The 12,523-nt window shown below is 46.3% G+C and overlaps 1 protein-coding gene across 1 annotated transcript; it reads left to right on the top strand.

Moving 5' to 3' along the window:
• The first annotated feature begins 8,885 nt into the window (after positions 1-8,885).
• On the top strand, positions 8,886-11,376 carry LOC119282385 (dolabradiene monooxygenase-like). Its single transcript, XM_037562624.1, has 2 exons — positions 8,886-9,785; positions 10,437-11,376. The coding sequence occupies exons 1-2, from the start codon at positions 8,895-8,897 to the stop codon at positions 11,070-11,072; spliced, it is 1,527 nt and encodes a 508-aa protein (XP_037418521.1). The 5' UTR covers positions 8,886-8,894; the 3' UTR covers positions 11,073-11,376.
• The last annotated feature ends 1,147 nt before the right edge of the window (positions 11,377-12,523 follow it).

The raw sequence follows: 12,523 nt of genomic DNA, 5'->3' as shown, positions 1-12,523 counted from the left end.
AATTAATTTGTTCATATTGTGTTAGATTTTTTTCTGCTAATAGATTTTTTTTCTATTAATTTGTTCATAGTATGTTTGATGATATTATTGTTAATAGATTTTTTTGGTGATATTAGTTAGTTAGAAAAATACTAGTTTATGTTTAGTAAGTACTATATAGTAAGTGCTACTTTGTTTTTAGTAAGTTCTACTTTATTTATTTATAGTAAGTGCTTAGTAGTCGAACTAGATAGTTGATTTAATTAATAAAACTACTTTATTTAACTATATATAGAAGTAGTTTGTAGTAAGTGCTACTTTATTTATTTTTAGTAAGTGCTACTTTATTTATTTATAGTAAGTGCTTAGTAGTTGAACTAGATAGTTTATTTAATTAATAAAACTACTTTATTTAACTATATATAGAAGTACGTAGTTCCCGCATCGACGTCGGCGATGCCTATCCCGCATCCTCGTCATCGTCGACTCGGCGGTGGAGGCCTGCTTGATCAAGGCCATGTTCGGGACTGGGCTCCGCCGGGCTGGTATTGGGAGGTGCTACCTTCTGGGGGACGTAGGTTGGTGAGGAGGCAGCCCGTTGTTGACCCGATCCTTGTTTGGTGGCGGTCGCGTGGGCCAGTGACGGTGCCGAGACTTCTGGACACCGCGGAGGTGGAACGTCACCGTGTCAGCGAGGAGGACGAGCACGTCCGTCGCTACATGGTTGCGTTGGAGGGCAGGTTCGACAATATCTGGCAGGTTCTTCAGGGATCTCACTAGAGCTATGATCCTGTGATCATTCCTTATCTTTGGGTGTCCACCGCCCACGACGATACCCATCGGGCGTTACGGTTCTAGCTGTATTAATTAGCGATGCTATATGTATGATAGTATTCGAGCAGTATTCGACGATGTACGGACACAAGAGATGATGTACTTTTGGTTATAACTGAATGCATGCTAATTTGAATACTACTTTATTTTACGATTTAGTTTTGCTTATTGAATGCTCATATTGAAAAAGTACTCCTAATTTGAATGCTAAAATTGAAGAGCACTCCATGCAGAAATCTAGGAGCCCCCTCCATCATTCACGCCATCGTGGGGGTAGCTTCTCCTTCATTCCCATGTGCTAGACAACTTGTTATAATGCACTCGGGAATAAAAGGAGGAGCTACATACCATCACCGATAGTCAACCCGTGATTAATAATAATGATCTAATTTAGGTTTTTTAGTACATATATTTAATATTTGAATTATGAACTTAGGCCGGAAATGTCGTACTCGGACGATGAAAACCGCCGGGGGGAGTGCGACTGGTGCCACGACGACCGAGGTATGTGCGACAGGTTCATTGAGCTGGACAAAGATCGGCGCTTCAGCATTAAGCTCGAGGAGACCTTCGATGTTCATACGGTACGCAACGACGACAATAGTTTTTTTTCGTAATTAAGCACGACTTCAACTATTTTAACGTGTATTTTTCATCTTTTCCAATTCGACTAGCTTATCACATGCTTTGCAAGACGCTATTTCTTGGAGAGGATGGGTTTTGAAGACCATGAAAGTATGGAAACCAAAAAAATTATCCTAAGTACCCATCATGGTGTGGATTTTCAAGTAAAGTTGTACAATGCTCAGAGTGTAACCCATTTTGGTTGCAAAAACTGGAAAGCACATTGCAAGATGTGTGGTTTTGATGAGGGTATGCTTGTCACCATGGATCTTGGTGATCCTACAATCGCGCAAGAGAGACCTTCAATTTTTGTCCTTGTGGATACACCTCCAATTCTTCCCCCATGTGAGCTTAACATAGTTATTAAGTAATTTATATTCTTTATTTCAAAATAGTTGACAACCTATTTCCATTGACAGCTTACTTTCATTCTTCAAAGAATGTGCGGAAGATGGTAGACAGAACCTACTACACCGAAGGCTCCGAAATAACTTATCAGGAGAAAAATCATCTGGTCGCATTTTGTACTGATCTTGAGAACTACAATATCTCCAATCAAACTTCTCAACATTATGGTCAGTACGTGCCAGTAGTGCATGAGTTGAACTACGGTAACTACCATGGAGATACCCTGGTAAGATTTTTTACTATTACGACATCCGTGCATCTTTTTGCACACTTCTAAAACTAGTACATCATTGCAAACTACGAAGTTATTACTATGTTTTTCAACAGATAATCCCGAATGATTGTGTGCCTCGTCTGATGTATACACACGGTAGCCTTCATGTTTTGAACATACAACCAGGTCTTTCTACGAATCTGAACTGTCCATACCGGGTTTCTAAAAAAAGTGGAGACATGACAATCAAAGAATGGAAAAAATGTATGGACAGTCGTAAGGAGCTTCTTGGAAGCAACAATCAGTGAAGGGCAAAAATTGGAGACAGGATGATCGCCATTCTTCATAATGGAGAGTCAGGGTCTATATTGTTTTATGCTATTTTACCTTAAGGGTGTTTAGGTCATGTCCTACCTGATACTGATAATCATGTGCTAAGAACAATTATGTAGGGTTGGGTTCGATGACTATGAGGATGATGATCGTATGACTTATTATTAATAACGAGTAGAAGTTGTATGATGATGCATGATTAGTAGGACTTGTTATTATATATGATGATGTATGATGCGAGCATGCACGAGTTATTATATCAGCGGGTGAAATGAACATATATAGCAGCTACGTTGGTAAACCAAGGACGAAGATATAAGAGAGGACACTTCTCTCTATTAGCTAGCTAATAACAACCTAAAAATAACCCCCAAAACCCCTAAAGCAGCCACTTTTCTAAAAAAACATGGATTTTTGGTCCCGGTTGGTGCCACCAACCGGGACCAAAGGCCCCCTGACTGGGCTCGGCGCACAGGGCCACGTGGAGGCACATTGGTCCCGGTTCGTGTTTGAACCGGGACTAATGGATGGAGGTATTAGTAACGACCCATTAGTACCGGTTCATGAACCGGGACTAAAGGCCCTTATGAATCGGGACTATTAGGTGTTTTTCTACTAGTGTTCCAGGATCAGTTCAATTACCCCCGTAATCTCAGAGCATATACAAACACAACTAAATATATATAGACAAGGTATTATCAAAGTTGTTCAGTACGTGCTATATGTAACATGAACAGGGGCTATGGACAAGAGCTGTCTAAGCTATTACACATGCCTTAGGCCGTCGTACGTAAATCACTATTTATTTGGAGAAGTAAGGACATCTTCAACGGCAATTCGTAAATTTTCCCCCACATTCGTCTGTGGGTAGGGACCAGTACGCGGACACGGATGAAGAAGGCCGTCATCCAACGCTATCCGCATACATCTCAAACACTTTTTCAACCAATCGGCCGAAATTCGTGCAAACACAAGGATTTTTTACAAACTGGACGACATTCATGCAAACACGGCGGATTTTTATTAGATTTTGAACATTTAGAACAGAAAAAAATGTTCTGGCCCCCTAAAACTATCATACGGTTACGTCCGGCACCGAAGCCCTTGCCGCCCTCCATCCGCCGTCTTCATGTCCATCGGCGACAAGACCGATGAAGTGAAGCTACGGTCTTCGGCGAGGAAGAGTAGAACACGGGAGACAGACTGGCCCACATGGGACACCAGGCCTCGCCGCCTTCCGTGCCCTACTCATCCTCAGAGTAGTCTGCACCTCATTCGTCGCAGGTGGACATGAGGTCCACGATGGGATTGTGGCGCCGGCGCTGTCATCGTCGAACCGACCCGCCCGATAGTTCGTCGTCAGGGGTAGGAGGCGTAGTTAGCGTTGTTCTCGTCCACAATCACCATCAGCTCCGGCGGCCGCTTCCTGGCGAGCTGCGTCCACTACCTGGTGAGGGGAGAATTGAGCGCGGATGGCGTCGTATAGTGCACGGACCCACAACGAACCACGGCCTCCTTGCTCGCAAATTGCCGTCCATCTGGCCCTCCGCCAGCTGGTGCTACTTCAGGAGGAACAAATTTTACCATTGTTCCTCGTGCGCCTGCTGGAACACCGACATAGGCGCCAGCGCAGGCCGCACCTCCGCCATGGCGGCGTTGTTGTGCGCCTCTGCCTTCTCCATGGTGAAGCCAGCGTGCACATGCGCCGGTGTCGGGGTGGTGTCGTCGGAGCCCATCTTCATCGTGGGGTCGTCCTCATCGCCAGAGACCTTAAGCGAGCTGGCCGGCAAGGGCGGCCACCTCGTGCTTCCTCTTAGTGGAAAGCATGTCCCACAGAGCTTCCCCGCCTGCAGTCATGGCGGATGTGGTGCAAGGGAGAAGGATGGGGAGCATCTTGTATTGTGGCATGGAGTTACCTGAGTTTAGCCACCTTTAAATAAAAGATTTCGGTGAGACAAGGCATCCGGGTGCGTCAATGCGCGACACTGGAGTGGGTTTCTCGGCCGACGAGCCCGCTTAATGGCAGCATACAGAAGGATGTGGCATTGAACTGGCGTGGTAAATATTTGTCATGTCTCGTCTAGTAACGCATTGCCAGCATTGAACAGGCACGGAAACCGGGGACACATCACGGGCGGCGCCATGGCCGACGCGCCGCTTCAATGGAGGAGCCAATGAGAGGTCGCTTCTGCCCTGGAGCCGTCTTCAATGTGAACTGGCCGCCCTACAGCGACATGGATGCGGGCAGCTGGCGCCGACCGGGAACGCGCGTGTGCGAGGAAGCGGGCTTTGGTGCTGTCTGGATGCTCGCAAAGTCCCCTCGCCCCCTCCTCCCCCCACATTTGTCTCTAGTTTACGGGAGAAAACACATCCGAGCCACCAAACGGACTGATACGGGGCCGAGTTGGATGGCATAACATGTCCGGATACCGCGGTTCGGGCGTATGTGGATGGTTTGCGGGTCGTTGTTGGAGATGCCCTCTCTAAAAGCAACTCTAGCAGACCCCGTATATGTCGCGAACCCGCAAAATTCCGGTGAGTATATGGGCCTGGCCCAATTTTCTGGCCAGAACAGAGCCCATATACTGGCCCGGCCCGTAAAAGTTTTTACCGCGGCCTGCAAACCACCACACCCCCAAGCAATATATTTACGGGTTCGCGGGCCAGATACGGGTCGAAACCCTATCCCCCCGCCGTCGTGTTTCGCCGCAATTCCCCACTCCCCCTCACATTTCTCGCCGCCGGTGAGCCCTGTTCCGCCTCCAGCCGTGATGTGGGGCCGCATGTGGAGCTCTAGTCGCGGCTTCGGTGGCAGCTCTGGCGGGGGCGGGGACCCCGAGCGCGAGCAGCGTGTCCGCTCGGACGGCTTGAGGAAGCGTGTGGCGAGGAAGTGGACGAACAAGGGCCTCGAGCCGCCGCAGACACTCCTCCGTCGCGAGACGGAGGAGTACGACCGTCGGCACGGGCGTATGCCCTCCTTGGCCGCGGGCTCTTCCCACGCCGCGAGCTCTTCCTCTTCCGGCGCGCCGCTTCTCCCCATGAAGAGGGTGTGGTCGGAGGAGCCGGAGGACCACGACCTCGTCGCCATCAAGAAGGAGTCGTAGGAGATCGAGCGCCGAGGGGTCATCGGGACCGAAGATTTCGTGGCCGATGTCGACGCAGTCGTGGCCGCCATTGCTGAACGGAGCTTGCGCGAGGAAGCGAAGCGTCGGCGGCATGACGAGGAGCTCGAAGACCTCATCCTCAAGCAGGCGGTCGCGGCCAACCTTGCCGCGAAGGACAAGGACGACGAGTGGAGGCACATCCGCGAGGAGCAGAGGCAGAAGTTCATCGATCTCCTCAGCTCCGACGAGGAGGACTGAGCTCCTCCACCGCGTCGTCTTCAGCCGCGAGCTCGTCCATTTTGGTACATCCACCTCAGCCTCGCTGCCACAAGATCCCCCACCCCCCTCTAGTAGTAGTAGAAGAAGAATGTAGAATGTATGATCTTGTAGTATGTGATGAACTAGTGTATGATCATGTGGTATTTGATGAACTAGTGTGGTTACAATTTCTCCTGCGAAAGTTTTTTTTTTCAAATTATACAGTTTCATATACGGGGTCTACTCTGCCGCGCACGATTTCGACCCGCCAATCTGTTCTTCATCGAACTGTAAACCCTTATGCGGGTCGCGGTTTTAAGGGGTCTACTAGAGATGCTCTAAGTTTCTTTGGGGTACACCCCCATTTTCCATTTTGTTCCGAGCCACACAATTGTGATTCCCACGATCAATGCTTTGACATTTGGTGTGGGTCGATATATAGAGCATCACTTATTTGTGACATGAAGTACTATTATGTGGATCAGCGCTAACTTCGGATCGATTATTCCAATAGATAGATAACAAGGCGTTGGACACGATTGCTTGGTTGACTTAGTAACTTGCATGTCATGGCAAACCCACTTGCACACAAATATGTACATCTAATGTATGTGTCAGTGCTCATGTAGCATATATATTATGTACAACAATTTTATACTGGAAGTATGTACTCTTACTCCCTATATCTATATAGCTAGTAGATCCTGAGCCGGCCGGTAGTTGTCGATTTTGATCACGATTTGATCATCTCTCGCGCAATGCGTTGCACATTGATTACCGCACTACCCCCACCCACCCCCTATCGGTCACCTAGCGGTTAGGCTGGTCACAATGAAAAGTATCACAAACTAGTATCATGTTTATGATACTAGTCTATGTATTACCTCTACAATACATAGTATTGTAACTTAATTTTGCAATGACTTTATTAATTACCATGCATGACACATACTAGTACATTTAATATGATACGATATAATATCATGATACTCAAGACTCTTTTCTCATTTAATTATGTGTCATCTTAGCAAAAATGCCTACTTAATTGACATGCATGATATTATGTATGATACTCCAATTATGACGACAGTTGGTTCTTCTGGAGAAGTTTATATACCGCTTAATTACTGCCACTGCACTAGTGAGCTTTTGACCGGCCTGCAGAGCCCTAATATAAGGTGAATGATTTCTGTATATAACTAATAAATTGTGTTATGTTGACATAGGAAGCTGAGATGCAGTACAACAACTTGTTATACATGTGCATTTAACCGAATGTGCATCCCAAGTTAGTTCCACAGCAAACGTACCACATGACTTTTTTTTGCGGGACTTCGATACATGGAAGATTAGCCAAAGAGCATTAATAGGCGCCGACGCACCGGCCCAAATTTGGGCTGGCAACACGATCCTTCGATATGACGCCCACAGCCCTGGGGTCTGATCTCGCCTCCCCCTTTGAGTCGTCTCCTTCCTCTCAACACATCCCTGAAAAAAAATCCCCAGACAGCAGTCTAGGGCATGTACAATGGTTTAATACTAATAATGCCATGTAGATGATTATTGAGTTGAAAAACTTATCTAAGAGATGATCTCAAGAAAGATAACCATTCTGTCCATTGCACAAGATCTTGTGACCAAGATACATTATTTCTATTTAATATTAATCACCTCATAAAATTTAAGCAAAAATATAAACATCACTACTCGAATCGAGGACTTTGTCAGAGTGCCCAGGGCAAAGTATTTGCCCAATGTAACAATCGGCATACTGGACTCGGTTGGACTCCTGCCGGCAATGGCATGTTTGCCAAGTTTTTCTTTTCGCGCACTTGGAAAATCGGGACATTCAACAACGAGCACTTTTAACATGCTCCCTCATACCCCTTTTTTCACATAAGAGTTGAGAAGATAAGACTTAATAGATCACTACTTATTCAATTAATAGCTCAAATCTATGATGAACTCTTATCTCTTATATGCAAAGGGGAGGTAAAAGGGGCCATGCTAAAATTTGCCACAACGAGATAAAGGTGCACACCAAACAGAGTAGACATCATCATCACCACGTGGCACAAGTGTTTTGCGGAGTGCACTCGAAAAAGGAGCAAGGTCTTGCTGACTGTAACACTCGGTGAAAATAATTGAATAGGAAAAAAAATTAGGCGGGGGGCTGCTGCTGCTCGGCGAGCTCGTACAGTTTCCCGCGTTCTCTGCTGGCCTCTCGTCAGCGTTGCACCATGGATTGCTATACCATAGAAAAATATTAACATCTACCATAGCAAGTAAATATGATATAAAAATATATATATTTCACAACGCTATAGATCTAATACAGTAGATGCAGAACTATTGTCCAATACATATGACCAAATATTATTAAAAAATGCAGGAAATACTATGAATTAGACAAAGCAAATATAAAATTAAAAACACTTTGTTTCCATGGGCTGCAACCCAAAGATCTCACCAGAGACACATGCTTCAATGCAACAACGGTGATGATGTGATGTTGCTCTATGGGAGAGGCGGGCAAGCTGCACAACAGCCCATGCAGGCATCAGCGACGCAGCGGCGGGTTGTGGTAACGGGGCCGAGGGTGTTCGTGCTACAGCTGAGCGATTCGCGACCTCCTCGTGCTACAGACTTTTTGAGGGTGTTTGTTTTCAGAGACTTATTGGTTTAGGGACTTAAAAAAGTTTCTATAAGTCCCATCTAAACCAAACAGGAGGGACTTATAGGGACTTAAAGTGGACATTTGGGACTCATGAAATAAGACTCTCAGAGAGAGTCTTATAGGGACTTATAATTGTAATATGATTTTATAGGGACTTATAAGTCACAGAAACCAAACAGATAGGGACTTTTCAGGGACTTAAGACTTATAAGTTGGGACTAAAAAAATCCTAGAACTTATGACGGCGAAGAGTGATGCCCTGATGTGGATCCAACGGCCAGGAGCGTCAGATGGGATGCCTAGCTAGTAGCTAGGTGGCTGACATTTTCCCGTCTAACGCTTAGCAGCCGCCATATAAAATATGGTTTTTGTGGTAAGATAAGACCGTACATCCTCTATAAAAGCAAGCCATGCAACCGCTCAATTTGCAACGAGTCGTGGAATTAAAACCCTCAGCTAGAGCATGCAAATAATGGAGGTCGTCTACCTCGTCTTAGCTCTCTTGTCATTGTGCATTGTTCTTCTCTCCAGGCGCTTCCGCAGGCGCTCCACAGCGAACGAGCCTCCCGGGCCGTGGCAGCTGCCGGTGATCGGCAGCCTGCACCACCTCGCCGGTCAGCTCCCCCACCACGCCATGCGTGACCTAGCGCAGCGCCACGGGCCGGTGATGCTCCTCCGGCTCGGGGACGTGCCGACGCTGGTGGTGTCGTCCCCAGAGGGTGCCCTTGCGGTCATGAAGACGCACGACCTGGCGTTCGCGACGCGGCCCCTGCGTGCCACAGCAAGCGTGCTCACCAACGGCGGCCGGGACATCGTTTTCGCGCCGTACGGCGACTACTGGCGCCAGCTTCGGAAGATAGCCGTCATGGAGCTCCTATCGGCACGGCGTGTCCTGTCCTTCCGCACCATCCGCGAAGAGGAGGTCGCCGTCATGCTCCGAGACGTCGCCGAGGCGGCGGCAGCCACGCGACCCGTGGAGATGCGCCCTCTCCTCTCGGCCCTCGTCTCTGACATAACGGTCCGCGCCGTCATGGGTGACCGCCGGTTCAAGGAGCGCGCCGTGTTCCTCAGCACACTCGACCGCTCCATGAAGCTCGTAGCGGGCTTCAACCCACCGGACTTGTGGCCGTCATCCCGGCTTGCTAGCTGGCTCAGCGGGGCCGTGCGCCGCGCCAAGGAGTGCCACGACACCGGGCATGACATCCTCGACACCATCATCCGGGAGCGACTCGAGAGGCGGAGGATGGAAGGTGCCGGAAACCAAGACCAGAAGGACGAGCACTTGCTCGACGTGCTGCTAAGCATGCAGGAGGAGGGCAGACTCGACATGGACGCCGTCAAATACGTCATCTTTGTAAATACTCTCTCTCTCTCTCTCTCTCTCTCTCTCTCTCTCTCTCTCTCTTCCAAATTCCTCTTTGAAGTTTCAGTTTTATTATCCTGAGTCATAATAACATATACTTTTACATATTGTATGGTTGTAAAATCGTTACTAGATAGTAAAAAATTTATTCCATACTTACTACTTTTTAAACACAACTTTGCTATATTTTGTATAAAAAATAGTAATTCTGAAATGTTTAAGAAACTAGTTAATCTAGAAGTGTTTTCCTATGCAAGCCATTATTTTAATGTTTATTTAAAAGAATTACACCCTTCGGTCCAAAATATGTGTCACAGTTTTAAACTAAGGTTGACGTTTAAAACTGCGCACTTGTTATGGATCTTAGGTAGTATTACATCGTATACACTTTTTGTACTCTTTTTATAGGGGTATAGAGTAAACTCTTGTAAAAGGATAGAAAAGAATTATAATCTAGTACTGTTGTACTTGCTTGCATAATTGAGCTAATGACTTTTGTAAATAATTATGCTATACAAGTAGACAATCGTCAGATAAAAAATAAATCATGTACATGCATCACCGGTATTGAATAAAGAGAAGCTCCCCGACCCTCTTAAGTCTGAAAAATGAAACTCCCTCTACAATCAATGTTTCACACAGGACCTGCTTAGTGGCGGCAGCGAGACAGCTACACTAGAGTGGACGATCGCTGAGCTGATAAGGAACCCAAAGGTGATGCAGAAGGTGACAGCCGAGGTTCGGCAAGCCTTCGAAGCTCGTGGCAGTGTAGCAGATGACACCCTCGGTGAGCTCCCGTACATGCATCTGGTCATCAGGGAGGCGTTTAGGCTCCACATGCCCACGCCGTTACTCCTCCCGCGGGAGTGCCGTGAGCCATGCCAGATTCTTGGGTACGATGTGCCCCGGGGCACGCAGGTGCTAATCAATGTTTGGGCGATGGGCCGCGATGAGCGATACTGGCCCGGCGCGCCTAGCGAGTTCCGGCCGGAGCGGTTTGAGGGCGAAGCGGCCACCCTGGACTTTAGGGGAACCAACTTCTCCTTCCTGCCGTTCGGTTCTGGCAGGAGAACTTGCCCCGGGATGGCGTTCGGCCTCGCCAACATCGAGCTCGCGCTCGCAAGCCTGCTGTTCCACTTTGATTGGGAGGGTCCACCACGGGAGGAGTTGGACATGGAGGAAGCGTTTGGCATCACGGCACGGCGGAAGGCCGACCTCCTTCTTCGCCCTGTCCTCCGAGTCCCCCTTCGTGGAGTGGACAGTGGAGATGTCCGTTAGCGTACATTCCTTGCTCCCGAATGTGCTTGAAGAAACATCGTCAAAATAAGACTATCCATCATAAATTTATATAATTGCAAGCATGTATACGTTAGAGTGTTGATTTTTAATCTTGTTGTATTGGAGTCTTATTATTGCATGAGCCCGCGATTTGTGTTGGCCGTGAACTTGGTCAAACTCTGGGTTGTTTGCAAGCCATGTGCTCACGTTCACATGCATACTTGGGCTGATGCATGTCTCATTTGTGTGGATACGTTTGAGTGGACGTTATTTCCAGTCTTTTGTACTCTCACCCTCCTAAAATGTTAGCCCTATTTTTTTTAGTGAAACCTTTTAAGTCTGGCCAAGTTTATAAAAAATACCAACATCAGGATTACCTTTTCTATATCAAAGGTTTGCTGAATGATTGCAAGAGCACATTAGTTAGTAGAAGTAGTACAGCTAACATACTGGCATATGCTCTTTCTGCCACAGCTGGCATTGGAAATAAAGATTGTTAATTCAACTAAGCAAGATGCATGGCCCCCTCTGTTACTACTAGTAGGCTTAGTAAATTTGAACTATTATAGGTGTCCCCATACCATTTTATTTTTGACAGATTGGCGTCTCTATATACTCCCCCATTCCACAATATAGTGCATACTGATTTTTATAAAAGTCAAGCTTTGCAAACTTTGATCAAGTTTGTAGAGAAAAATATATATGTTTAGAATACCAAATACATATAATTGGATTCATCATGATACATATTTTTATATTGCATTCCCTCCGTCCAAAAATAAGTGTCGTGGTTTTAGTTCTAATTATACTGTGCTCCAGTATATGTTTGCCAGTCAAAGTTTGCTAAGTTTGACAACAACAAATTTATAGGCACTACATATGGAATGGAGGGAGTACTATATAATATGCTTTCACATGCTATTGGCGCAAGTGGTGCCCCACATGTAATCTGGTCAAGCAAGTGTCTTACTGGGTTGATCAGTAACTGCAAGTTAGGTTGTGATCAAGGACTAATAGTAACGGAGCTAGCATTTGACAACAGGGCGGCCCACCCTAAAAAAATTGTAATTAATATGACATGTGAACGTTCTAACTAATTACCAATAGAACAAATTCTATATACACTTACAAACACACTAAAATTCTCAATTAAATCTCAATTTTGTATAATGAAACCTACATAGTAAATGGTACATGGACCATAATACATACCTTGAGAACTTCAGAAAGACTATGTTTCTGGCTTATGCGTTTACATTGCCGTCAAGGTATCAATTATGTCATCTTCATTCACCGTGGAGAAAGCATCCCTCTCAATGTATGTGACTAGACACTCATCCAAAAGACTATCACCCATCTTATTTCTCAACTTGCTCTTGACTAAACTCATGGCAGAAAACGCTCTCTCAACATTTGTCGTTACCACTGACAGAATCAATACCAATTTTAAA

Source organism: Triticum dicoccoides, chromosome 3B (assembly GCF_002162155.2).
Source record: "Triticum dicoccoides isolate Atlit2015 ecotype Zavitan chromosome 3B, WEW_v2.0, whole genome shotgun sequence".
Lineage (NCBI taxonomy): Eukaryota > Viridiplantae > Streptophyta > Magnoliopsida > Poales > Poaceae > Triticum > Triticum dicoccoides.
Note: the sequence above shows the minus strand (reverse complement) of the source record. Positions and strands in the feature narration are given on the sequence as shown.